Consider the following 24,932-nt stretch of genomic DNA (forward strand, 5'->3'; position numbering starts at 1 on the left):
GAACTAAATCACCGTTCCTTCACATTTGCTGGGTCAATGTCCTGGAACTCCCTTCCTAACACCACTGTGGGTGTATCTGTCTCATATGGACTGTAGTGGTTCAAGAAGGCAGCTCAGCACCACCTTCTCAAGGGCAGTTAGGGATGGGCAATAAATGCTGGCCAAGCCAGCGATGTCCACATCCTATGAATGAATAAAAAAAGTCAGGGGCTGGGACTTCTGTGGCGAGTAACTCACCTCCTGACTCTCCAATGTCTGTCCAACATCTACAAAGCAGACGTCAGGATTGTGATGGAGTACTCGCCACTTGGCCGGATGCATGCAGCTCTAACAGCACTCAAGAAGATCGACACCATCCAGGACAAAGCAGCCCGCTTGATTGGCACCCCATCCACCACCTTCAACATTCACTCCCTTCACGACTGATGCACAGTGACAGTAGTGTGTACCATAAACTAGATGCTCTGCAGCAACTCACCAAGGCTCCTTCGACAGCATCTTTCAAACCCGCGACCTCTGGCACCTAGAAGGACAAGGGCAGCAGATGCATGGGAACACCAAGTTCCCTCCAAGTCACACACCATCCTAACTTGGAACTATATTGCCATTCCTCCTCCGTCACTGGATCAAAATCCTGGAACTCCCTCCCCAACAGCACTGTGGGTGTACCTATACCACAAGGACTGCAGCAGTTAAAGATGACGGTTCACAACCGCCTTCTCAAGGGCAGTCAGGGATGGCTAATAATCGCTGGCCTTGCAGCGATGCTCACATACCTTGAATAAATACAAAAAAACCCCCAGCTTAGCTCTAATTCAGAAAACACAGCCTTTGATAAATACAGCATTAGCAGGGCCAATGCTATGACACCTTGTATTCTATTAAATATAACCCTCACCTGTTTTGCTCCTCTAACTTCGCCAGTAGTTCGAGCTCATCCGGACTCAGGTTATCAGAGGAGGAAGAATCAGGGCTGACTGCAGGACTCGCCATGGGAACAAGGCTTTGTAGTGTTAAGGTCTTCATCCATCAGAAGGTAAAGCACTGTATGGCAGCAAAATTTATATCGTCTAGGAGAGAGGGAAAATAAAGAGCTTAACATTGATAACCATCAGTTAATTAACTGTACACGTTAGGATCAGACAGTCTACACCAAACCAAAAAAAGAGATGAACTCCACAGCAAAATTACTTTATTTAACATAGATCTCTTTACTCTAATACACTAGGCAACTGTATAAAAGACCTATATTCAGTGTCTTGCATGACCTCAGGACAACCAAAGTCTTTTACAACCACTAAGTATTTACGAAGTATTGTGAATGTTGTATTGCAGAAAAAACAGCAGCTAATTTGTGCATGGCAAGGTCCTACAAACAGGCATGAGTTAATGATCAGAGAGTTAATAACCAGATCAACTGTTTTGCATCAGTTGAGATAAATTGGCCCTGGACTCCTTTGAATAGTGCCATGGGATTTTTCATGTCCATCTGATGGGGCAGACAGAGCTTCAATTTAACATCTCACCAGAAAGACGGCACCTCTGACTGTGCAGCATTCCCTCAGTACCTGCCTTGATGTGTCAGCCTGGATTATATGCACAAATCCTCAAGTGGGATTTGAAATCACAGCCTTCTGACTCACAGGTAACAGTGCTCCAAGCCGTAGCCAATATTTAAAACATGCAACTTCTGCCTCATGCAACACTCGATAAGGGAAATTAGGACTGTACAGTCACTATACTGCTGGGTGCCAACACATGTAGATTTGAAAACAACCATGCAAGTTTGACTGGTTAATTTTTCATCACTCGAGACCAACCAAGCTTTCAGTCATGGTGACCATGCAGGCAGTGTTAAAACACACACATCTCTACTGGTCTTTCAAGACAGGTAAAGCTGCCCTAACTGAAGTTGGACTTCAGTTAGTCGAAAACAAAAGAAAAATCTATAGCAATGCTGCAGTTATTGAACTAATATCAAACTCAGACATCGCCACAGACTGGAGATCAGATAGTCCAAGTACTTGCAACAGATAAGTCCTCCAATCATTTTGTGAAAAGCAGATGAAGCCACACATCATAAATACAGCAAGAGTGTTAAAAAAGAATCATCGGGAGACACAGGTATAAGCAGAGTGGAATCACAACAAGGGGTTACTTCTCTATTGAAAGCTACAAAAGTGAGAGAAAAGCTCTCAAAACCAAAACATGTTACAATGCATTTATAGACCAAGGAATTTAGTGCCATTCTTCTGGTTTATTCTGCAAGCCTCAAACTACCCAATTCCCATGTACTCAGCACCATGCATCATGTGGGGGTGAACTATTTTAAGCCTTTCACAAGAAGTGCAAAGTGAACCAGTTTAAATATTAATGCACTTAAGCTTGCAGCTTTCATAAAATAAAGCAGTGACATTTTTTAGCACTTTCACTGCATAAAACGTACAGCCCTTGCCTTCAGGTACAATGCAATATTGATGCAACCTAGTCTATTTATATAAACTGGGCACACAATAGTACCAAACAGTATCTTTTATTCATTTTATTGCTGCTTATGGGAGTATTTTTTTTTTTACTTCCAGTTCAAGCTTTTTGAGTCCAGATTACAGCCTGGTCACGTTTCCAGGCCTGACTGCCTTTACTGGAAGGCTGTGCACAGAAGGAATGTGGCAGTCAACTTTCAACAGAACCACAGCAAGTTTATAAAATGGGTTTAAATGTTGCCAATCAAATGCTGAGCTGGCACACAGCAGACATCACTGCAGCAAAAGGCAGACTTGCAGCAAGAGTTCTATACAGCCAGAGCTCCTGATCACAGTCACCGTATCAAAGGAGGACAGCCGTGGGTCTTTAATACTGGCAGCAGGTACTAACTGTTGGGTAAATGGAAAATGATTGAAACAGCAATTCCCATACAAGGTACTAGGAGGTCATCCACTTTGGATCTTAGAAAGTAAAGTTGGAATGTTTCCTTAATGGCCAGAGACTAGGAACTATGGAGGAGCAGAGATTTTGGTGTCCATCAACACAAGTTACTAAAAGCTAGTGCATAGGGACAAAAATAAATCAAATTAGCTAATGGAATACTGGCTTATATCTCAAGAGTGTTGTAATACTAAGGGGTGGGTCGATGCTTCATTTTAAAAAGAAATGATAGATCCCATTGCAAGTACTGTATTCTTTTGTTGGGAATGTTACCGTCAGGTGAGGAGGGGTCGAAGGGCTTCCCCTCTCTTCCCTCTCCTTGTTAGAGTACAATAGGTTTAATCCTTACAGTCTGCTCATGTCAGAGTCCAGTTGCTTCTCCTCTGCTGCAGAGAAAATACCAGCTTAAAACCACAGATGGGAAGGGGCTTGTCACAGGACAGTGACTCAAACACAGCAGGTAGCAGTATTTCTCGGCTTATTGCAAGAACAGGTAGTTCCTTTAAACTTCCTGGGTTTTGGTTCTTGCTGGGAAGTGCACAGACATTTTGTCTCCCTCATCACAGTCCTTAGCAATGTAGGATACAGTGTAGCAAACTAGGTGATCATCTTAAGCTGAAAGGATAACTTTGCTGGCAGCTTGACTTTTGAAAAAAATGTTGTTTAAAAAAAGTACAACTTCAGATCACTGGTTAGTGGATTGAAGGTAACTTTCAATAAAACACACTGGCATAACAGGAACCACATAAGAACATAAATACGAGTGGTAGGCCACTCCACCATTCGATATGATCCTTTGCCTCAACTCCACTTTCCCGCCCGCTCCCCATATCCCTCGATTCTGAGACACAAAAGCTGTGTCTAGCTCAGCCTTAAATATATTCAGCGCTGGATGGAGCATCCACAACCCTCTGGTTATATCAGAGGCAGGTAAATAGAGTTGAAGTACACAGTAGCCACAATCTAACTGAATGGTGGAATAGGCTCAAATTGGGAATGACCAATTCAGCCTCCAAAGTTCAAAACCTTGGATGGAGGTGGATTAATAGTTTTGAAGCAATTCCTGACCAATAGCACACTACTCCATTTGACCTGGGATTCAGGAGGAAGGAGAAAGGAAGAGCCAGTACTGAAAAATGCTGATTCTTTTGGAGTGTTTAAATGGACGGCATTCAGGCAAAGTAGATTATTAGAAACAGAACCATCGCCAACTCACTGCACAGCTCCAAGAAATTCAGACCACAAACAATACATCAATCCATTTCTAATAGGATTTTAAATGCAACACATGGGAGCATAAAATGGCCAGCAGATCTACTCAAGTTGTTCCCAAAGCAATGCTTCAAATAAATTAAATATTCACACTCCATTTTTGTTAAAGAAAAGTCAGATCAGAAAGTAGTAGTTGTACATTCAAAAGCATGGCTGCATGGATGATTGCATTGCTGCATCTCAGTCCAAAGCCTGAACAATACACAAGACTCAGTTAACAGATTAGAAGATGCAAGGCTGGAATTAGAGCCCTGATTTCTCTTGTATTTTTATTTTCCTCACTTTACATAGAATGCTCTTTAGTGGCACATCGTATTAATCTTAGTGTGAAGACTGGAACACTGTCTCCTTTGGGTTGCTTTAAAGCATGATGCACTACGCACAGAAAGAGCAGTAGCTAGGAACACAAACAGAAAATGCTGAAAATACACAGGTCAAACAGCATCTGTGATAAAAGCAGAATTAACATTGCAGGTCTGTGACTTTTCATCAGCTAGGAAGCTGGTACCAGGTCAAAACCCACTCCAGGATGCAATGCAGTGGAAAGTAAGACCGACTTGCATTATATAGTGTTTTTCATGACCAACAGACATCTCAAAGCACTTAACAGCCAAAGTACTTTCAAAGGGTAGTCGCTGTTGTATTGCAAGAAAAGTGGCAGCCAATTTGCCCACAGCAAGCTCTAAAGAACAGCAAATGTAATTATAAGCAGAGAATCTATTTTGGTGGTGTTGGTTGAGGGACACACGGATAACTCCTCTGTTCTTCTTCAAAACGGTGCCATGGGATCTTTTACAACATTGGCTCAAATCTGGCAAAGATACAACCCCCTCAGTGGCAGGAAACCACAAAGTGGTGCACTCCTTCACTGGCAGGTTCAGGATAAAAGGGTACACCCACCTCAAATCTCCACCCACCCCTCGGCAAGTTGTAGGGATGAGAAACAGCTTCCCATGTTTGTGCTACATGCACAATGTGTTTAATCACCCAGTTATGTCTGTACCTGCACTGAGTATGGTTGGGACTGTATTGTATTTGTATATTATGCTAATGACAAATACATAATTAAACACTTCCTTGAACTGGCCACGCTTAATGTTCATTTTCTCTGCTAGTGCCACCCAAATATATTACAGAAAATGGTGACGAGGATGAGATCAAAGTCTGTAAATCTAGGCAACAAGCAGCAGCAGGGACTGCAGTGGAAACAGGACAATATGGCTGCACCCACAGGATACATTGGAAGGCAGGGAACATGAGGGGGCTTGAGAACCAGTTCATATATTGAAAGAATGGATATGGTTTTCAAAGCTAACATTTTGGAATGCGAAGGAGAAAGTGAAGAGGTCAAGACTCAGAATAAGGCAATTCTCGAGTGCAAGAAAGCAATTTTGCTAACAGAAATTGGCCTGGAGGTGTATGGCATTCTAACAACCCTTCTCACTCCCAACAAGGCAAAAGTTGTGCCATTCAAAACCACCATCACCAAGTTAGAGGAACATTGCAATCCTAAACCACTAGAGATAGCAAAAAACTATAAATTTGGAACCAGAAGTCAGAATAGTGATGAAACTCTTGGTGAATACATTGTATGGCACTGAACAATTTATCACTACATTGCAACTTTAGGCTGTGCGTTATGGAGACAAATCTGTGTGGATATTGGTGGAAGAAAGAATCCAATCCAAGTTACTAAACACAAAATCTTGCACTTGAGTTGGGTGTAAAATTGCTCTACGGTGATGGTATCAAAGAATACACAGGAATTTCATCCTATGTAAGTCACTAGTACACCTTCTGTCCACAGCCAGAAGGCTTACACCAAACCTAAACTAGAGAGACCTAGTCAGAAGAGTGCTGCTGATAGAGGTTTAATGACTTGTTATTGCTGTAATGGCAACCACACAGCATAAGCATGTTGGTACAGAAACACCAAGTGCTTTAATTGCCAAAAAAAGGCCATATTGCAACTTCTTGCTGAGTGAAGGCCAAGGAAAGAGAACTCATTTCAATGGTAAAAGAAAAGAGTGAAGTAGAGCGAGGGCTGTACAGTATTTATGCCCCAATCAATCCTCAAATGGCAGACTTTCATACAAAGGTGTTAGTAAATCAACATGCACATTGATGGGGCTGCAGATTTCTCTACGAGTAGAGACACATACAAGAGTAAATTCAGTGATGAACCTCTAATAGAGCACAGTTCAGTTGAAAATCTACTCTAGTGAAGTGCTAGCGACAAGTGAACAAATGGAGCACAATATCCAATAAGAGCAAGTCCCTCAAGTTATCTATTATTGTAGCGAGATAGGTCAAAAACCAACATTAATGGGCAAAGACTGGCTTTGCAAGCAGAAGTTAGACCAGAAGCATATTTTCCAAGTTTAGACGACCAAAAATTTGATCAGCTACTGAATAGTTAGGGCTATGAAGGTATAATCGGTGTGAAAGCACACATCCTGGTGTGTGATGCAAAACCAGTTCCTCGTGCTCTCAAAACCCAGGTTGAAGAGGAGCTAAAGCAGCTAAATGGCGTGGTGAAAACTGACCACATGAATGGGCAACCCCAATTGTAGTAGGACCTAAGCCAGACAAAACCACAAGATTATCTGGGGACTACAAAGTCACAATCAACCAGGCAGTGGATGATGAACAGTATCCACTACCGACCTCCCAAGATTTGTATGCTGAGTTAGCGGGATCCAGGCTATTCATGAAGTTGGATTAATCTCATGCATATGCACAGCTCGAAGTGGATCGAAGTCAAGTACATGGGTCAAAACACCAACGCCAAACAAGAGAGTTACGGTCTATTTTTGCTAGTCATGGTTTACCAGAGGAGCTTGTCGCAACGGTCCTCAACTTTACTCGGCTTCGTTCTAAAATTTCATGAAGCAAAACAGCAAACATACCCTCACTTCTTAACATCCAGCAACGAATGGAGCAGCTGAAAGATCTGTTAGGATGGCTAGGGTGCAAGAACAGAGACCTGGGAGTGTTTGGCACAAATCTTTGAAGGTGGTAGAACAGGTTAACAAGGCAGTTAAATAAAGCATATGGAATCCTGGGCTTTATAAACAGAGGCATAGAATACAAAAGCCAGGAAGTTATGCTAAATCTTTATAAAATACGAGTTGGGCCCCAGCTGGAGTATTGCGCCCAATTCGGAGCACCATATTTTCGGAAAGAAGCATTGCAGAGGGTGCAAAAAAGGTTTACGAGAATGGCTCCAAGGTTGAGGGACCTAAGTTATGTAACTAGACTGGAGAAACTGGGGTTGTTAGCCTTCACTATGTTAAGGAAAAGAGGAGATTTGATAGAGGTGTTTAAAATCATGAGGGATTAGATAGAGTAAATAACGTGAAACTGTTTCCAATGGCTGAAGGGTTGAGAGTCAGAGGAGACATGAGGACCTTTTTTTTTAAACGCAACAAATGGTTAGGATCTGGAATGCACTGATAGGCTGGTGGAAACAGATTCAAAAGCAGCTTTCAAAGAGAATTAAATACTTGGGGAAAAAAAATGCAGGTTATAAGAAAAGGGACTCTCTTTCAAAGAGCCAGCCTAGACTTGATGCACAGAATAAACTCCTGTGCTATGATTCTTTGAAGAATCTGCTGCATAAAGTTTAAATTGCTGCCTTCCTGGGCTGGAGTGTTAATTGCATTAACAATTAAGTTGTTAAAAGGGTACTTGCGCTGTTAAACATGAGCCTTAATTGTCCATTAAATACACTGCAGAAAGTTAATGCACAAATTCAGCAAGTTCTTAAAAAAAAAGGAAGGTTAAGGGCAAAATAGTGTAGGTAGGTGGTAGGAGAATTGAAGGAAGGTCGGGGATGTGGTAGGGAATATGGGATTAATGTAGGATTAGTATAAATGGGTGGTTGATAGTCGGCACAGACTCGGTGGGCCGAATGGCCTGTTTCAGTGCTGTATCTCCCTATGACTATGAAATGCCGTTTGTGAGAGGCAAAATGACAGAGTAGCGTAAATCTACCAGCAAGTTATGACGATTCACAACTCTCAACATATCGCTTCGTTCCCTGAACCTGACCAAATTGCACAGTAATAATGGGGTGGGCAAGAACCCGTCGATATTTTTCCAACAAGATTTGGAAAATTGTTTCCATTCCTTGGTTGTCAGTGTTAAGACACTAAAAGGAAGCTTTACTTACGTTGCGCCTAATCAGAGAGCAATAATTGCAAGAAAGGGATGACCAACAGCTCTCATCTGGCAAAAGAAGGACTTAATTCAATGAGGAGAGTAAAAAGAAAGTTACTGTGTGACCTCCACTACAAAAATAAAAATAATTCTATCTTCAACTGCTTTGATGATCATCAGCACAGTGATATCTTTTTGGATACAGGACCTACCCTTTGAAGACTGATGACAACCAGCAGACAATTTTACTGCATGCCATTAGCAGGGATGAGAAAGGCAGCAGTAGGTAAGGCGACAGATTCCATGTCTCCAGTCCTGCGCTCCCTTGCTGTACACATTGAAGGATTTATTTTCTTTTTTTTAAAACACTGTTCTTATAGAATAGAATCATAAAATGGTTACAGGACAGGATGAGGCCATTCCACCCATTCACTCAATACTCCATACGGTGTGCTCAGGATGAAATACAGCTATCTCAAAACCATATTAACATAAAAAGGTCATTAGCTCCACACAGAGAAACACTATTCCTCCCGAGACCAGCCCTGCTAGTTTCACTTTTCAAGATGCTCAGCTTTTGATCTAAATCCTACATCTTGGTTGAGAATTTCCATTACAATTTAAGCAAACAAGTGATAACCTGTTTGCAGAGCTCCATTAAATTCCTAGCTCCAATGCTCAGTCCAAGTTTAAATGTTGCCTTCTAGATCAGATTCTCCTCCCTCATAAGATGGTACCTTGTTCAATTTGAATTTTATTAAATGGATTAATAAAATATCTTTATAAAGAGAGTTCCCCAGCCAGGCTGAAAAATGTTACACTGTCACCAGTACATGTTCTACAGTATCGAAGCTTAAACAGTATGCACCAGAGTGATCACAGAATCATAGAACGTTTACAGCACAGAAAGATGCCACTTGACCCATCATGTCTGGGCTGGTCCAGCCCAATCCCATTTTACAGCATTTGGTCAGCAGTCCTGCAGGTTATGGCACTTCAGGGGTAACATCCAGGCACCTTTGAAATGCGATTAGGTTTACTGCCTCTACCACCCTTTCAGGCAGTGAGGTCCAGACCACCACCACTCTCCATTTCTTCATCTCCCCCCTCATCTTTCTACTAATCACTTTAAATCCATGGTGCCTAGTCACTGACCTCTCTGCTGAGGTAAATAGGCCATTCATGTCAACTCTATCCAGGCCCTTCACAATTTTGCACATTATAAATCAAATCTTCCCTCAGCCTCCTCTGTTCGAAGGAGAACAACCTCAGTCTATCTAAATCTTTCCTCATAGCTGCAATTTTTCCAGTGCTGGCAACATCCTCATAAATCTCCTCTATACTCTCTAGTGCAATTACATCCTTTCTGTAATGAGGTGACCAGAACTGCACACAGTACTCAAGTTGTGGCCTAACCAATGAATTATACAGTTCCAGCATAACCTCCCTGCTCTTGTATTCTATACCTCGGCTAATAAAGGAAAAGATTCCATATGCCTTTAGTTTAGTTTAGTTTAGAGATACAGCACTGAAACAGGCCCTTCGGCCCACCAAGTCTGTGCCAACCATCAACCACCCATTTATACTAATCCTACACTAATTCCATATTCCTACCACATCCCCACCTATCCCTATATTTCCCTACCACCGACCTACACTAGGGACAATTTATAATGGCCAATTTACCTATCAACCTGCAAGTCTTTGGCATGTGGGAGGAAACCCACGCAGACACAGGGAGAACTTGCAAACTCCACACAGGCAGTACCCAGAATTGAACCCGGGTCGCTGGAGCTGTGAGGCTGCGGTGCTAACCACTGCGCCACCCAAACTGCTAACCACTGCGCCACTATGCCTTCTCAACCATCTTATCAACCTGTCCTGCTACCTTCAGGGATCTGTGGACATTCACTTCAAGATCCCTCACTTTTTTTAAATACATTCATGGGATGTGGGCATCGCTGGCCAGGCTAGCATTTACTGCCCATCCCAGGTTGCCGTCGAGAAGGCGGCTGCCTTCTTGAACTGCTGCAGTCCGTGTGGTGTAGGTACACCCTCAGTGCTGTTAAGAAGCGAGTTCCAGGATTTTGACCCAGCGGCAGTGAAGGAACGGCAATATAGTTCCAAGTCAGGATGGTTTGTGGCTTGGAGGGGAACTTGCAGGTGGTGGTGTTCCCATGCATTTGCTGCCCTTGTTCTTCTAGTTGGTAGAGGTCACAGGTTTGGAAGGTGCTGTCTAAGGAGCCTTGGTGCATTGCTGCAGTGCATCTGGCAGATGGTACACACTGCTGCCACTGTGTCGCTGGTGGAGGGAGTGAATGTTTGTAGATGGGGTGCCAATCAAGCGGGCTGCTTTGTCCTGGATGGTGTCGAGCTTAGAGTATTGTTGGAGCTGCACCCATCCAGGCAAGTAGAGTGTATTCCATCACACTCCTGACTTGTGCCTTGTAGATGGTGGACAGGCTTTGGGGAGGCAGGTGGTGAGTTACTCACCGCAGGACTCTTAGCCTCTGACCTGCTCTTGTAGCCACGGTATTTATATGGCTATTCCAGTTCAGTTTCTGGTCAATGGTAGCCCCTAGAATGTTGATAGTGGGGGATTCAGCGATGGTAATGCCACTGAATGTCATGGGGAGATGGTTAGATTTTCTCTTGTTAGAGATGGTCATTGCCTGGCACTTGTGTGGTGCGAATGTTACTTGCCACTTATCAGCCCAAGCCTGGATATTGTCCAAGTCTTCCTCTATACCTCTCAGCATTGGCCCATTAATCATATATTCCTTTGCCTCGTTTGACCTCCATAAATGCATCACCTCACACTTCTCTGGGTTAAATTCCATTTGTCACTTTTCTGCCCACCTGACTGGACCATCAACATCTTCCTGCAGCTATCCTCCTTGCTATCAACCACATGACCAATGTTTGTGTCTACAAACTTCTTGATCAATCCCCCTACATTTCTGTCCAAATCGTTAATATATACACAGTACTGAGCCCTGCAGAACCCCACTGGAAACAGCATTCAAGTCGCAAAAACACCCATCAACCATTACCTGCCATTGAGCCAACTTTGCATCCACTTTGCTACATTCCCCTGGATCCCATTGGCTTTTATTTATTTTTTTTTTTAAACCAGTCTGCCATATGGGACCTCATCAAAAGCATTGCTAAAATCCAGGTAGACCCACATCAACTGCACTACCATCAATCCTCCTTGTTACTTGCTCAAAAAATTCAAATCAAGTTAGTCAGACGCGACCTTTCCTTAACAAATCCATGCCAGCTTTCCTTGATTAATCCATGTCTTTCTAAGTGACAGTTTATCCTGCCTCAGAATTGATTCCAATAATTTGACCACTACTGAGGTTAGACCGACTGGCCTGTCATTATTTGGTCTATCCTTCACTCCCTTTTTAAACAAAAGGTACAATGTTCGCAGACCTCCAATCCTCCAGCATCACACCTGCATCCAGTGAGGATTGGAAAATGATGATCAGAACTTCCGCTATTTACTCCCTTCTTTTAACAGCCTGGGGTACATTTCATTCAGTCCTGGTGATTTATCCACTTTCAAGGATGATATCCCTTAATACTTCCTCTCTCCCTACGTTTATCACATCCAATACTTCACACTCCTCCTTAACTACAATGTCTGCATCATCCCCCTTTTTTGTGAAGAGGCATGCAAAGTATTCATCAAGAACTATACCCACATCTTCTGCCTCCACACACAGGTTACCTTTGGTCTTTTATGGGCCCTATTCTTTCATTAGTTATCCTCTAACTCTTAATGTATTGATAAAATATCTTTGTGTTTTCCTTGGTTTTTCTAGCCAATATTCTTTCATGCCCTCTCTTTGCTTTCCTAATTTTTTTTTTGAAATTATTGTAACATGAATATTCACTAGCCCCAAACTCAGACGCTTTTACCCCCAACTTGCTGCCCGATCTCGAATGTGTCTCCAATCCCCAAAGATCTGTAATCACCCTGACCTCGCCCCAACTATGCTCGGGGCCACCTTCCCCTCACCAAAATCTCTCCCAACAAAGCAAAACTGATCCTTTACTGCAGCCTTTTCCACAGGCTTCTCAGCCAATCAGCCTGCCATCCTTGTGGGGAAATCCATTTTTTTTTTTAAAAAAAAGAAAACCATTTGGGAAGCCAGAACTCCAGGTTTCCAGACCATAACTCCTCTCCTACGTACCCAGTAAATCAAGGCCCCAGTCATTCGAGTTAAAGATACCATGACAACACTGACAGGGCAGGGACTTTTCCTTGTGTACGGTTCAAAAACCCTCCTTTCAACTAGCACTATTAAAAATACATCAATTAGTCATTCAACTCAAACTACAGAAGTTACTATCAATGAGATATTAATTCAATGTACAAAGTGCTTTGAAGAGTTTTGAAGTGTAATGATGAGGTATACAAGTCCCAGTCATCTTTGGCCACAGGGAGAGGGGAGGAGGGGCGGGGGAGGCGCAGTTTCAGGAGATATTTCTGGAGTTTAGGGCCCAGGCAGCACCATCGATGGTGGAGCAATTAAAAATTGGGGATCTCAAGAGGCCAGAATTGGAGGAGCGAAGAGATTTCAGATTGCTGTAGCAGGTTACAGAGATAGGTAGGGGCGAGGCCCTGGAGGAATTTTTTTTTTTAAAAAGGTATCGCCAAACCAGCAGCCAATGTAGGTCAGCCAGCACAAGGGTTTCAGGGAATGGGACTTGGGATGAATTAGGATTTGGTCAGCTGAGTTTTGGATGAGCTCAGGTTTACAGAGTGTGGGAAATGGGAGGCTAGACAGGAGAGCATTGGAATAGTAAAGTCCAGAGGTGTCAAGGTCATGGATGAGAGTTTCAGAAGAGCTGAGGCAGGGACACAGATAACTTTCCCAATATTAAATTGGAAGGCAATTTTTGGTTATCTACTACTGGGTGTTGGTCAAGCAGCGTGACAAATCAGACAGTGGAGGAGTTGAAAGAGGTGGTGATGTACAGCTGGATGTCATCAGTGTACATGTGAAAACTGACGTGTTTTCCACTATTATCGGCAAGAGGTCTGATATCTTTGCGGATACTGAACGAACGCAATGAAGATTCTGCGGTCCACCATCTATTAATGAAAGACAAGCAGAATATTCAAAGCTCAGTGAAGGGATCGGATAACATTTAAAAAAAAACACAAGAGCAAAGCTCAGTTCCATCAACAGTTAAACACCTCAACTGGTTTAAAACAATATATTCCGAAGGAAAGACAAATCAATACACACACTAGATGCACTGAAACAGCTAAGTGGAATGAAACAAACTGTGAGGACTATGAAGCATAGCGTTTTTTTCTGGGAAATACCAAGCTCACTATCTATTTTAAACCTTGTGGAAAGCGTATGACCTAGTTAAAAGAAGATAACAGATTCACCCTATACAAGTTGTTAATTCATGTGATCATTAAAACCATGATTCCCATCACTTTCCCCCCACCACATACACGATTTTCTTCTCTGCCTGAGTCAGGTCATTTTTGCACAACAGTGGTTGATTTTTCAGTAATTTGACAAATTTACATGTTTATAATTCATGTGAGCTCATAAATTAAACAGTGGAACAGCATAAACTAGTAACGATTAAAAGGGAAAGTAGAAATAATGAATTTTCATTTATACAAAACCTAAGACTCCCCAAATGCCAATGAAATACTTTTGAAGTGGTCGTGGTTGCAATGTAGGCAAACACAGCAGTCAATTTGCATCAAGCAAGATTCCACAAAAAGTAATGTAATAACCAGTCAGTTTCAGTGATGTTGATTGAAAGATAAATGTGTCCTTGCCAACAAGAAATTCCCCCTGCTTTTTCAAATAGTGCCATTAGCGTCTCATCCAAAAGACAGAACCTCTGACTGCGTAGCATTCCCTCAGTATTACTCTGGAGTGTCAGTTCAGACTGTATGCTCAAGTTTCTGGAGTTGGGCTGAACCTATAACGTTTTGACTTGGCTCAGTTGTTGCTCTGTCAGTTCCAAGGCTGACACTTAAACACAAGAGTACGTGAAGCACACAATGTAAGAAGGATTTGGACAGAGTAAACATTATGCCAGGTGTCCACAACATGGGTTTTGTGGCCACCCACAGCATAAGCTCGAGGACAATTTTCCTTTTGATTTGGGAAGGGGTGCTACGGTAAAGTCAGTCTGACTTGAAGTCAGTCTGAATGCTCCAGTAATCATAACAAAAGTAGGCAATTTTGTTTCTCGAGTCTGTTTTGCAATCAATGAGATCATGGCTGATCTATGACCTATATCCCTTAATGCCTTTGGTTAACAAAAATCTATTAATCTCAGTTTTAAAATTAATAAGTGATCTAGCAATTGCTACCTAAAAGTTACAAAATTCTACCACCCTTTCCTTGAAGGAATGTTTCCTAATTTTACTGCTGAAATGTCTGGCTCCAATTTTTAGACTTTGCCTTCAGCTCTAGACTCTCCAACCAGCAGAAATCGTTTACTTCTATCTACCCCAACTGTTCCCCTTAATATCATGAAAACTTCGACCAAATCACCCCTTAACCATCTAAATTCCAGGGAATACAACTCCAGTCTGTGTAACTTCTCCTCATAATATAACCATCGGAGTCCAGTTTTCATTCCAGTAGATCGACACTGCACTCCCTCCAAAGCCAACATATCCTTCCTAAGGTGCGGTGCGATGAACTGCTCACAGTAACTCCAGGTGTGGTCTTCTGCCACCCAACACCCCTCCCCAATCTCCCACCAGATTCTAGTCCCTTAGAGAAAAAGGCCTGCAATCTATTAGCCTTTCTGATTAAAATTTCATCCACAGGTAGAGAAAATAATGATTTATGAACTGGGCCTCCAAGTCTCTTTGGAACGCCACTATTTCTAGCTTTACACCATTTACAAAGTACCATGTGCTATCCTTTTTAGGTCCAAAGTGGATGACCTCACATTTGCCATAGTTTTGGTCATTCACTATCAATATCTCTTTAAAATTCCATGCTTCCATCTAAAATGCTATCTTTTTGTCATTGGCAAATTTGGTTATGTAACTATCTGTTCCCCCAATTACTGAATCCCTACAACTGCATTATACTCCGTCATCTCCCCCACCAACCCCCCAGACAATATGCTGCTCCAAGGTGCCATTGTCCACATTCTGGCTGTCCTTCTGACGGACTTTATCCTTATCCCCACAGGTAGGTAGCAAGTGCATTCTGCCTGTTGAATAGGATCAGTTTCTGTACATCCTTGTTTTCTATCTTACCTGGGTTTCCCTTACTCGGCACACTAATCAGTCACAGCAACCTCATTCTGAACCTAAACCTCGCTACAAGGTGTGACTGAAGTCTGGTCCCCTCCCTAACGTATCTGAGTGTCTCCAGCTCAACAATTCTGAACCAGAGAGAGATGAGATAGAGACATCTAGTGCAGATGTGTTCACTTAGGACAGTCTCACTGTTCACAAACTCCCACATGCTACAGTCCAGACACACTCAACCTGCTCTGCCACATCTTAGACTAGAAATATATTACTTTTTAGTGGGTGGCATAAAGGGCGAGGCCAAAAGCAGAGAGGAGCAGCTAAAAGGACAAGGCTGAGGGCAGCATGGAGTAGCAAAAGTGAGGCTGATTGTGGAGCGGAGCAGCATGAAGAGTGAGGCAGAGAGCGAAGTAGAATAAAGGGTGAAACCAAGAGTGGAGCGGAGCAGCACACGGTACGAGTCAATGAAACAAACAGGGAGGTTAAAAACATTTTGCAGTAATGTCACAGCACAAGGATGTGCGTAGGGATGAGTCTGTATTTAAGCATTTAATTTAATCAACTTACAAAGCAAGCTAAATCAATTAATTAGCATAAAAATTAAAAGCAAGCAAATTTGGTCAATCTTTAGATTACTGTGACATTGAGACCAGTTCTGGGGGAGGTGGGATCTGTATAGGTCAGACGGGTGGCACCTCAACAGGGCTAGAAGCAATGTCCTCGCAGGGGAGTTTGTTAGTGCTGTGAGGGAGGGTTTAAACTAATTTGGAAGGGGAATAGGAACCAGGATGTAGCATTAGAAAGGAGAAACAAAGGGCACAAAGAATTAGGATAACTTGGGAAGCGGTGGCATAGTGGTAATGTCACTGGACCAGTAACCCAGAGATCCATGCTAATGCTCTGGGGACATGAGTTCGAATCCCACCATGGTATATGGTGAAATCTGAATTCAATTAATCTGGGAATTAAAAAGCTAGTCTAATGGTGATCATGAAACCATTGCCGATTGTTGTAAAAACCCATGTGCTTCACTAATATCCTTTAGGGAAGGACATCTGCCGTCCTTACCTGGTCTGGCCTACATGTGACTCCAGACCCACAGCAATGTGGTTGACAAAAGAAAATGCCATCTGAAATGGCATAGCAAGCCATCAGGTTTAGGGGCAATTAGGGACGGCAATAAATGCTGGCCTCACTGGCAACACCCACTTCCCAGTGCATGTATGTAAATGCATAAAGCATGGTCAATAAGGTTGGTGAACCACAGACGCAAATAGGTAGGCACATGGGAATATGATGTGATAACAGAACTGGCTCAAAAAAAAAGAGAGGGCTTAGTATTAAAATATTCCTGGAAACAAGGTGATCAGAAAATATTGGGAATGGAATGAAAGGAAGAGGGGTGGCAGCATTGATTAAAGAGAATATTACAGTGCTAGAGAGAGGGGATACCCTGGAGGGATCAAGGACCAAATCTATTTGGTTAGAGCTGAGCAACAGAGGTGCCATCGCACTAAAGGGCATAATTCTATTGGCCACCAACTAGTGAGAAAGAGCAAATTTACATGGAAATTATAGAGAGGTGAAATAACTATAAAGTAGTGATAATAGAGGACTTTAATTACCCGAATATAAACTAGGATTAAAATAGTTTAAAGGGCAGAGAAGAGTTTCTAAAGTGTGTTCAGGAGAACTTTCTTGACCAGTATGTTCCCGGTCTAACGAGGAAAGAGGCATTGATGGATCTGGTTCTGGGGAACGAAGTGGGACATGTGGATCAAGTGTCAGTAAGGGAACATTTCAGAAACAGTAATCTTAGTAACATAAGTGTTCCAGCCACGTGGTGAGGGGTGTGGGTGGTTCCCACTTTTCAACTCCCACCTGACCGCAAGTGTTTTTGTTATTAGGGTTTTAACCCCTTTGTGTTTTATTTGTCAAATAAATAAATTTTCTTCTTGTGTAAAACAGAAGATTTATTTCAGAATATTTATTGAGCAATATGCCTTATCCTGAAATTGTCGCAACTGCACCCACTCACGCATTCACTCATGCACACACAGAAAAGACAGATAGACAGGAAAACGGGTAAGTGGTTTGAAGTGAGGTAGGGTTTCGGGATTCACGGTAAACCAGCTGAATTCTCTGAGGTCCAAGTTCTCTTTAATTGCAGGCTGAGGTATTTGTAGATTTCCCTGTTGGTTGAAAGTTCAGTTTGAAGACAAGGAATCACTTCAGATTCACTGCTGCACATGTTGAAAATGTAGAATTTACAGCAGGGTGCCTTACCTTCTGTGGGACAAGCTTTTTGGTGATGCATTTTCCTGAGTCTGTCTCACGCTCGCTCTCCCCCGCACCTCCCCACTCCACCCCCATGCCCTGCACGAGAGCTACCTTTAAAGCTAAAAGTCTCTCCCATCTCGCCTCTGTTGGGAGAGATCTTCCTCCCTATGGTGACTGACAATGGCCCAGGATATGGCTACTTTACACCTTTGTTCCAGAAGAACCCAGTCAATTCAAAAATGTCTCTTGATGGGTTCAGGATGTGTGTAATTGGCACTTCTTAGCTTTGAATGTATTCTTTTGTCCTTGCCAGACAGTAGACACTTTGAATATACAAAGGCCAGGTCATTTTACCTTCAGTGGCCTTTTTTTGAAGCACATTGTCTATTTTTTTTATATAAAGAAAAGTCCATTTTTATAGCTGTTTAGGTTGAGTTCTTGTAGTTTCAATCTCGCTGCACTTTATGCAAGAGTCACATAAGGTTTAGGTTAGCTATGGAAAAGGTCAAAAAGGCAATCCAGAGTAAAAGTACTTAACTGGAGGGCGGCAAATTTCAGTGGGTTGAGAATGGATCTGTCCCAGGTAAATTGAAATCGAAGACTGGCAGGCAAACTGTAACAGAACAACCTTTAAAAGGGGAGATAGTTCGGGTATCCCGGCAGGATAAAATCACAAACATGGCAATCCCCTCAAAGGCAGAGCTCCCAAGTGCAATGGCACTTATCAAACAGAGGATTAGACACGTCTGCAGGATGGAAGATGAACACATACCCAAGAACCTTCTGTATGGTGTGGTAGCCAGGGCAAGACGACCAATGGCGCGCCTAAAGCTCCACTTCAAGGATGCTTGCAAGCATAACGGTAGGCCCTGAATGTCAACTAACGCACCTGGGAATCACTAGCTGGCAAAAGAGGGAAATAGCAACACATCCTATTGACTGGAGTACACTACCACAATGCCCAGTGCCTACAGCAACTTGGCAACAGGCGCCAACACCAAAAACAACTCTCACCATCACTTGGCAGCTACACATGCAGCACTTGCGGCAGAATCTCAAGGATTGGCCTTCACAGCCATCAGCAAAGGTCCAAGAGAAGACACTGCACCTAAATGGATTGTTTGCTGTGTGTCCATCATCTTTTGCAGATGGAAGGATACCAACCAAAGTTCAGGTACAGTCAAAGTACATCCCCCAAAGGGGGGCAGACGGTGGGTGGGGGGTTAGGGTCAGCCAAACAAAGCTAGAGCTCCATGGATGATGAAAGAGGCAGAGATTAAGACAAAGCAGAAATGGGATGTATATGACAGATGTCAGACAGATAATACAAGAGGGAATTTCTTGTTGGCAAGGGCACATTTATCTTTCAATCAACATCACTGAAACTGACTGGTTGTTACATTACTTTTTGTGGAATCTTGCTTGATGCAAATTGACTGCTGTGTTTGCCTACATTGCAACCACGACCACTTCAAAAGTATTTCATTGGCATTTGGGGAGTCTTAGGTTTTGTATAAATGAAAATTCATTATTTCTACTTTCCCTTTTAATCGTTACTAGTTTATGCTGTTCCACTGTTTAATTTATGAGCTCACATGAATTATAAACATGTAAATTTGTCAAATTACTGAAAAATCAACCACTGTTGTGCAAAAATGACCTGACTCAGGCAGAGAAGAAAATCGTGTATGTGGTGGGGGGAAAGTGATGGGAATCGTGGTTTTAATGATCACATGAATTAAGAACTTGTATAGGGTGAATCTGTTATTTCCTTTTAACTAGGTCACCACCACCTCCTCATGGGCAATTAGGGGCAGGAAATAAATGCTGACCTTACTAGTAATGTCCATATCGCAAGAATGAAGACATTTTTAAAAATCCTATCAAGTATTATTCAAACCCCAAAACTGAAAATGTTTTATTTAGTTTGGCTGGATCAATGATGAGAAAATTGTGTTTCAGCTTATGTGGTTTCAAGATAATTGCTATGCATCATGGCAAGAAACAAACATTATTGATACCGGCCCTGAAAGTACAGCTTGCAGTTACAGGGAAACCCTGCATCCTGTACAGATTATATACAAATAGAGCGGGGAGGAACTTCCACCCAACCCAACCCTGTCAGATGGCATCACACCTGCATTCAAACTTTGCAACCTAGCTGACAGCGGTGGAGTGGAGGAAGTCAGAACAAGTACACATTACGCATGTGAATTTAAAGGTTTGTGTGAACTCAGTCACCAATGCGAGAGAGCTTGGAAACAACATCACTGTTGTAGTCCTGTCAGTTGAGGTAAAGATCAGCCATGATCTAACTACACAGAACTTTAGTTAGGCCACACTTAGAATATTGCATGTAATTCTGGTCGCCACACTACTAGAAGGATGTGGAGGCTTTGGAGAGGGTAGAGAAGAGGTTTACCAGGATGTTGCCTGGTCTGGAGGGTATTAGCTATGAGGAGAGGCTGGAAAAACTCGGATTGTTTTCACTGGAACGACGGAGGTGGAGGGGCGACATGATGGAGGTTTACAAAGTTATGAGCGGCATGGACAGGGTGGATAGTCAAAAGCTTTTTCCCAGGGTGGAAGAGTCAGTTACTAGGGGACATAGGTTTAAGGTGCGAGGGACAAAGTTTAGAGGGGATGTGCGAAGCAAGTTTTTCAGAGAGGGTGGTGAGTGCCTGGAACTTTCTGCCAGGGGAGGTGGTGGAAGCAGATACGATAGCAACGTTTAAGAGACATCTTGACAAATACATGAATAGGATGGGAATAGAGGGATACGGACCCCGGGAGTGCAGAAGGTGTTAGTTTAGGCAGGCATCAAGATCGGCACAGGCTTGGAGGGCCGAATGGCCTGTTCCTGTGCTGTACTGTTCTTTGAATGGTTCAAGGAGCTGAGTGGTTTACTCTCATTTTAATGTTCCTAATATCATACAAAGTGTCACTATTAAATTCCTGTATATAAAGTGTTTGTGCACTGTCACAGCACAATTTCAAGCTGAGCATTTAGGGAGGAGTACTTCAGAGGCACAGCTTAAAGGAAAAAAAATACCAGTTTAAAAAAAACTAAGAGGCCAAATCAGGAGTGGCTGCAAAAGTAATCACAACAGTGCAGTTAAAGGCAGCAAAATATTTGCGATGTTACCTATAAGAAATAACGCAACAACTTTAAAAGGATAAAAGCAACTCACTAATTTCTGTAGTACACAGAGCATCCTAAAGGATTCCAAAGTTAGTGTGACAGGCTAAGTTAGGGGGTCTTACTATTAACTTGAATATGGATCGATAGATATCATTAGGCAAGCACCATACGCCAGAGGGTGAAGTAGACTAGGGAGGACACTGGTGAAGCTGAATGATTCAATTAGCTCTGGGTGAGGTGGACAGGGTCAGAAATAGGCAAAAACAGCACTCATATTTAAAAAGAGCCACAACATTAATCCAGGCAACGATAGGTCAATTAGCTGGTGAGTAACAAGTAATTTATTCAGATGGACGGACTAAAAAAATATTTAGGACAGCACCAAGCAGTCAGCAGGAACTTGGAAGGGGAATATCCTGCTTGACAAATTTTCCTGACCTCTGCAACTGGATACAAGACTAACTGAAATAAGGAACAGAGCATTTAAAGAGATAATAGACCAGACTTGGCCATGTGAGCCGCATGGAAGATGGCAGGATCCCCAAAGACACATTGTACAGCGAGCTCGCCACTGGTATCAGACCCACCGGCCGTCCATGTCTCCGTTATAAAGACGTCTGCAAACGCGACATGAAATCGTGTGACATTGATCACAAGTCGTGGGAGTCAGTTGCCAGCATTCGCCAGAGCTGGCGGGCAGCCATAAAGACAGGGCTAAATTGTGGCGAGTCGAAGAGACTTAGTAGTTGGCAGGAAAAAAGACAGAGGCGCAAGGGGAGAGCCAACTGTGCAACAGCCCCAACAAACAAATTTCTCTGCAGCACCTGTGGAAGAGCCTGTCACTCCAGAATTGGCCTTTATAGCCACTCCAGGCGCTGCTTCACAAACCACTGACCACCTCCAGGCGCGTATCCATTGTCTCTCGAGATAAGGAGGCCCAAAAGAAAGAAGACCAGACAGGAGGAGGAAGGGGAGAGTCCCACGAGGCTCTGTGCTTGAATCCCTATTGTGTTTAATCTACAGGACTGGCCTAGATACCAAAACAAAGAGGAAGCTGCTCAGAATTGCTGTTTCCACAAAAATTAATAAAAGAATAAAGCAATTTAAATAGAGAGATAATTGACGAAACATAGAAAAGTTTTAGATCAGTTATGCAACTGGGCAAACGCATGGCAGCAACAACTTGTATTTATGTAGCGCTTTTAATGTAGTAAAACATGTGAAGGTGCTTCACGGGAGCAATTTCAAACAAAATATGACACTGAGCCACATAAAGCAATATTAGGGCGGATGACCAAAAGCTTGATCAAACAGGTCGGTTTTAGAGAACATCTTAAAAGATGGAAAGAAAAGCAGAGAAGTTGAGAAGCAGGGAATTCCAGAGCTTCGGATTTTGGCCACTGAAGGCATGGCCACCAATGGCGGAGCGCTTAAAATGGGGGTTGCTCAAGAGGTCAACTAGAAAAGCACAGATGCATCAAACTGTGTAGTTATAAAGGATATTCGAGATAGAGAAAGGTGAGGCTATGGAGGGTTTTTAAAACAAGAGATTTTTTTTTAAATTGAGGCGTTGCTTAAGCAGGAGTCAATCCAGGTGAGTGAGCACAAGGGTGATAGATGTACAGGACTTGGTGTGAGTTAAGACATTGGTAGCAGAGTTTTAGATAGCCTGAAGATTATGAAGGGTAGAAAGTAGGGAGCTGGCCAGGATAGCTTTGAATAGTCAAGTCTAGAGACAACGAAGGCATGAATGAGGATTTCAGCAGATAAGCTGAGGCAGGGGGTGGAGTCCTGCAATGTTACGGAGATGGAAATAGGCAGTTTTAGAGACGGCGCGGACGTGTGGTCGGAAGCTCATCTCGGGTTCTAATACGACACCAAGGTTGCAAACAGTCTGGTTGAGCCTTAGACAGTTCCTGGAGGGGGATAGGGGGAAAACAGAGTCAAGGAATAGTCAATGGAGTTTGTGGTGAGTAATGGGTGGGGGGGGGGGGGGGGCAACACAGTCAGGGAATAGTGAATGGAGTTTGTGGTGAAGACCAAAGACAATGACTTCTATCTCCCCAATATTTAGTGGGAGGAAATTTCTGCTCATCCAGCTCTAGATGCCAAACAAGCAGTCTGATAATTTAGCATCAGTGGATATTGATAAATGTACAGTTGACAAGTCAAAAATACAGGCAATGAACCAAACTGGATTAGCAGACAAACTTGAAGTAGTGCACACAGACAATTCTGCAGATCAGCATACTAATAGGACGGTAAACATAGATTCATTAGTATAAAAGCAAAATACTGCGGATGCTGGAAATCTGAAACAAAAACAAGAAATGCTGGATTCACTCAGCAGGTCTGGCAGCATCTGTGGATGCTCCACAGATGCTGCCAGACCTGCTGAGTGAATCCAGCATTTCTTGTTTAGATTCATTAGTAGCCTTCCAAAGGGATTTGGATAAATACTTGGAGAAAAATTTGCAAGTATATGGAGAAAGAGTGGGGGAGTGGAGCTAACTGTATTGCTCTTCAAACAAGCCAGTGCAGACTATATATGATTCTATATTTATCTATCTATAGACATATACAGATTAAAGACAATGCTTTTACATGCACTGGGCAGACCTCTTGATCACACCACACAGTTGAAAAAACACATTACAAACAGTATGCAAAAGAACAAGACAGATCCTGAAATGCAAATAGGATGATCAAGAAGATTAGATAAGTGAAAGCACTGGAAAGATTGGTGGAGGGTGGGGGGGGGGGGGGGCGGGATGGTGGCAGAGGGGACCCTTTCACAAATCTACAGAAACCAAAAACTGCACAAAGAAAATAAACCGAGAATATCAGTAGAACTCGAGAACAAGGGAATGTATAAGACTAAAAATACCTCTGCTGTTCATTCGTCTGTCCCAGTGTCTGTGAAATATATACCATGATATCAGTTGTACCATGTCAAACATTTCTCCAGATACTTGCCCAACCCTCGAATTTGTCGACACAATTCATCCCAAACAAACTTCCTTGGAAGCCCATTCTTTCATTCACCATCTTCTCAAAGTTAAATTGAAACTAAATTTTAAAAAAAATGCAGGAGGGTTTTCTGACACAGTATGTAGACAGGCCAAGCAGGGGCGATGCCACATTGGATTTGGTACTGGGTAATGAACCCGGCCAGGTGTTAGTTTAGTTTAGAGATACAACACTGAAAGATTTAGATGTAGGTGAGCACTTTGGTGATAGTGATCACAATTCGGTTAGGTTTACCTTAGCGATGGGCAGGGACAGGCATATACAGCAGGGCAAGAATTATAGCTGGGGGAAAGGAAATTATGATGCGATTAGGCAAGATTTAGGATGCGTAGGATGGGGAAGGAAACTGCAGGGGATGGGCACAATCGAAATGTGGAGCAAATTCAAGGAGCAGCTACTGCGTGTCCTTGATAAGTATGTACCTGTCAGGCAGGGAGGAAGTTGTCGAGCGAGGGAGCCGTGGTTTACTGAAGAAGTTGAAGAGCTTGTCAAGAGGAAGGCGGCGGCTTATGTTAGGATGAGACGTGAAGGCTCAGTTAGGGCGCTTGAGAGTTACAAGCTAGCCAGGAAGGATCTAAAGGGAGAGATAAGAAGAGCAAGGAGAGGACACTAGAAGTCATTGGCTGATAGGATCAAAGAAAACTCTAAGGCTTTCTATAGGTATATCAGGAATAAAAGAATGGCCCTAACCTATCTCTAGACAATCAAGGATAGTAGTGGGAACTTGTGTGTGGAATCGGAGGAGATAGGGGAAGTGTTAAATGAATATTTTTCGTCAGTATTTACAGTGGAGAAAGAAAATGTTGTCGAGGAGAATACTGAGATACAGACTACTAGGCTAGATGGGATTGA

General features: G+C 42.8%; 1 protein-coding gene across 11 annotated transcripts in view; it reads right to left on the reverse strand.

Annotated features, from left to right (window-relative positions):
• The window catches only part of LOC137355582 (EVI5-like protein), a 335,643-nt gene that overhangs the window by 235,890 nt on the left and 74,821 nt on the right, over window positions 1–24,932 (reverse strand). For all 11 annotated transcript variants that reach the window (XR_010970940.1, XM_068020857.1, XM_068020856.1 and 8 more), the window contains one exon: window positions 899–1,070. Coding sequence is in view for 10 of the 11 variants with exons in the window: in XM_068020857.1 (XP_067876958.1) it covers window positions 899–1,026 (128 nt within the window). In the remaining variant the exon portion in view is untranslated. The remainder of the gene's footprint in view (window positions 1–898; window positions 1,071–24,932) is intronic.

Source organism: Heterodontus francisci, chromosome 43 (assembly GCF_036365525.1).
Source record: "Heterodontus francisci isolate sHetFra1 chromosome 43, sHetFra1.hap1, whole genome shotgun sequence".
NCBI classification, from domain to species: Eukaryota; Metazoa; Chordata; class Chondrichthyes; order Heterodontiformes; family Heterodontidae; genus Heterodontus; species Heterodontus francisci.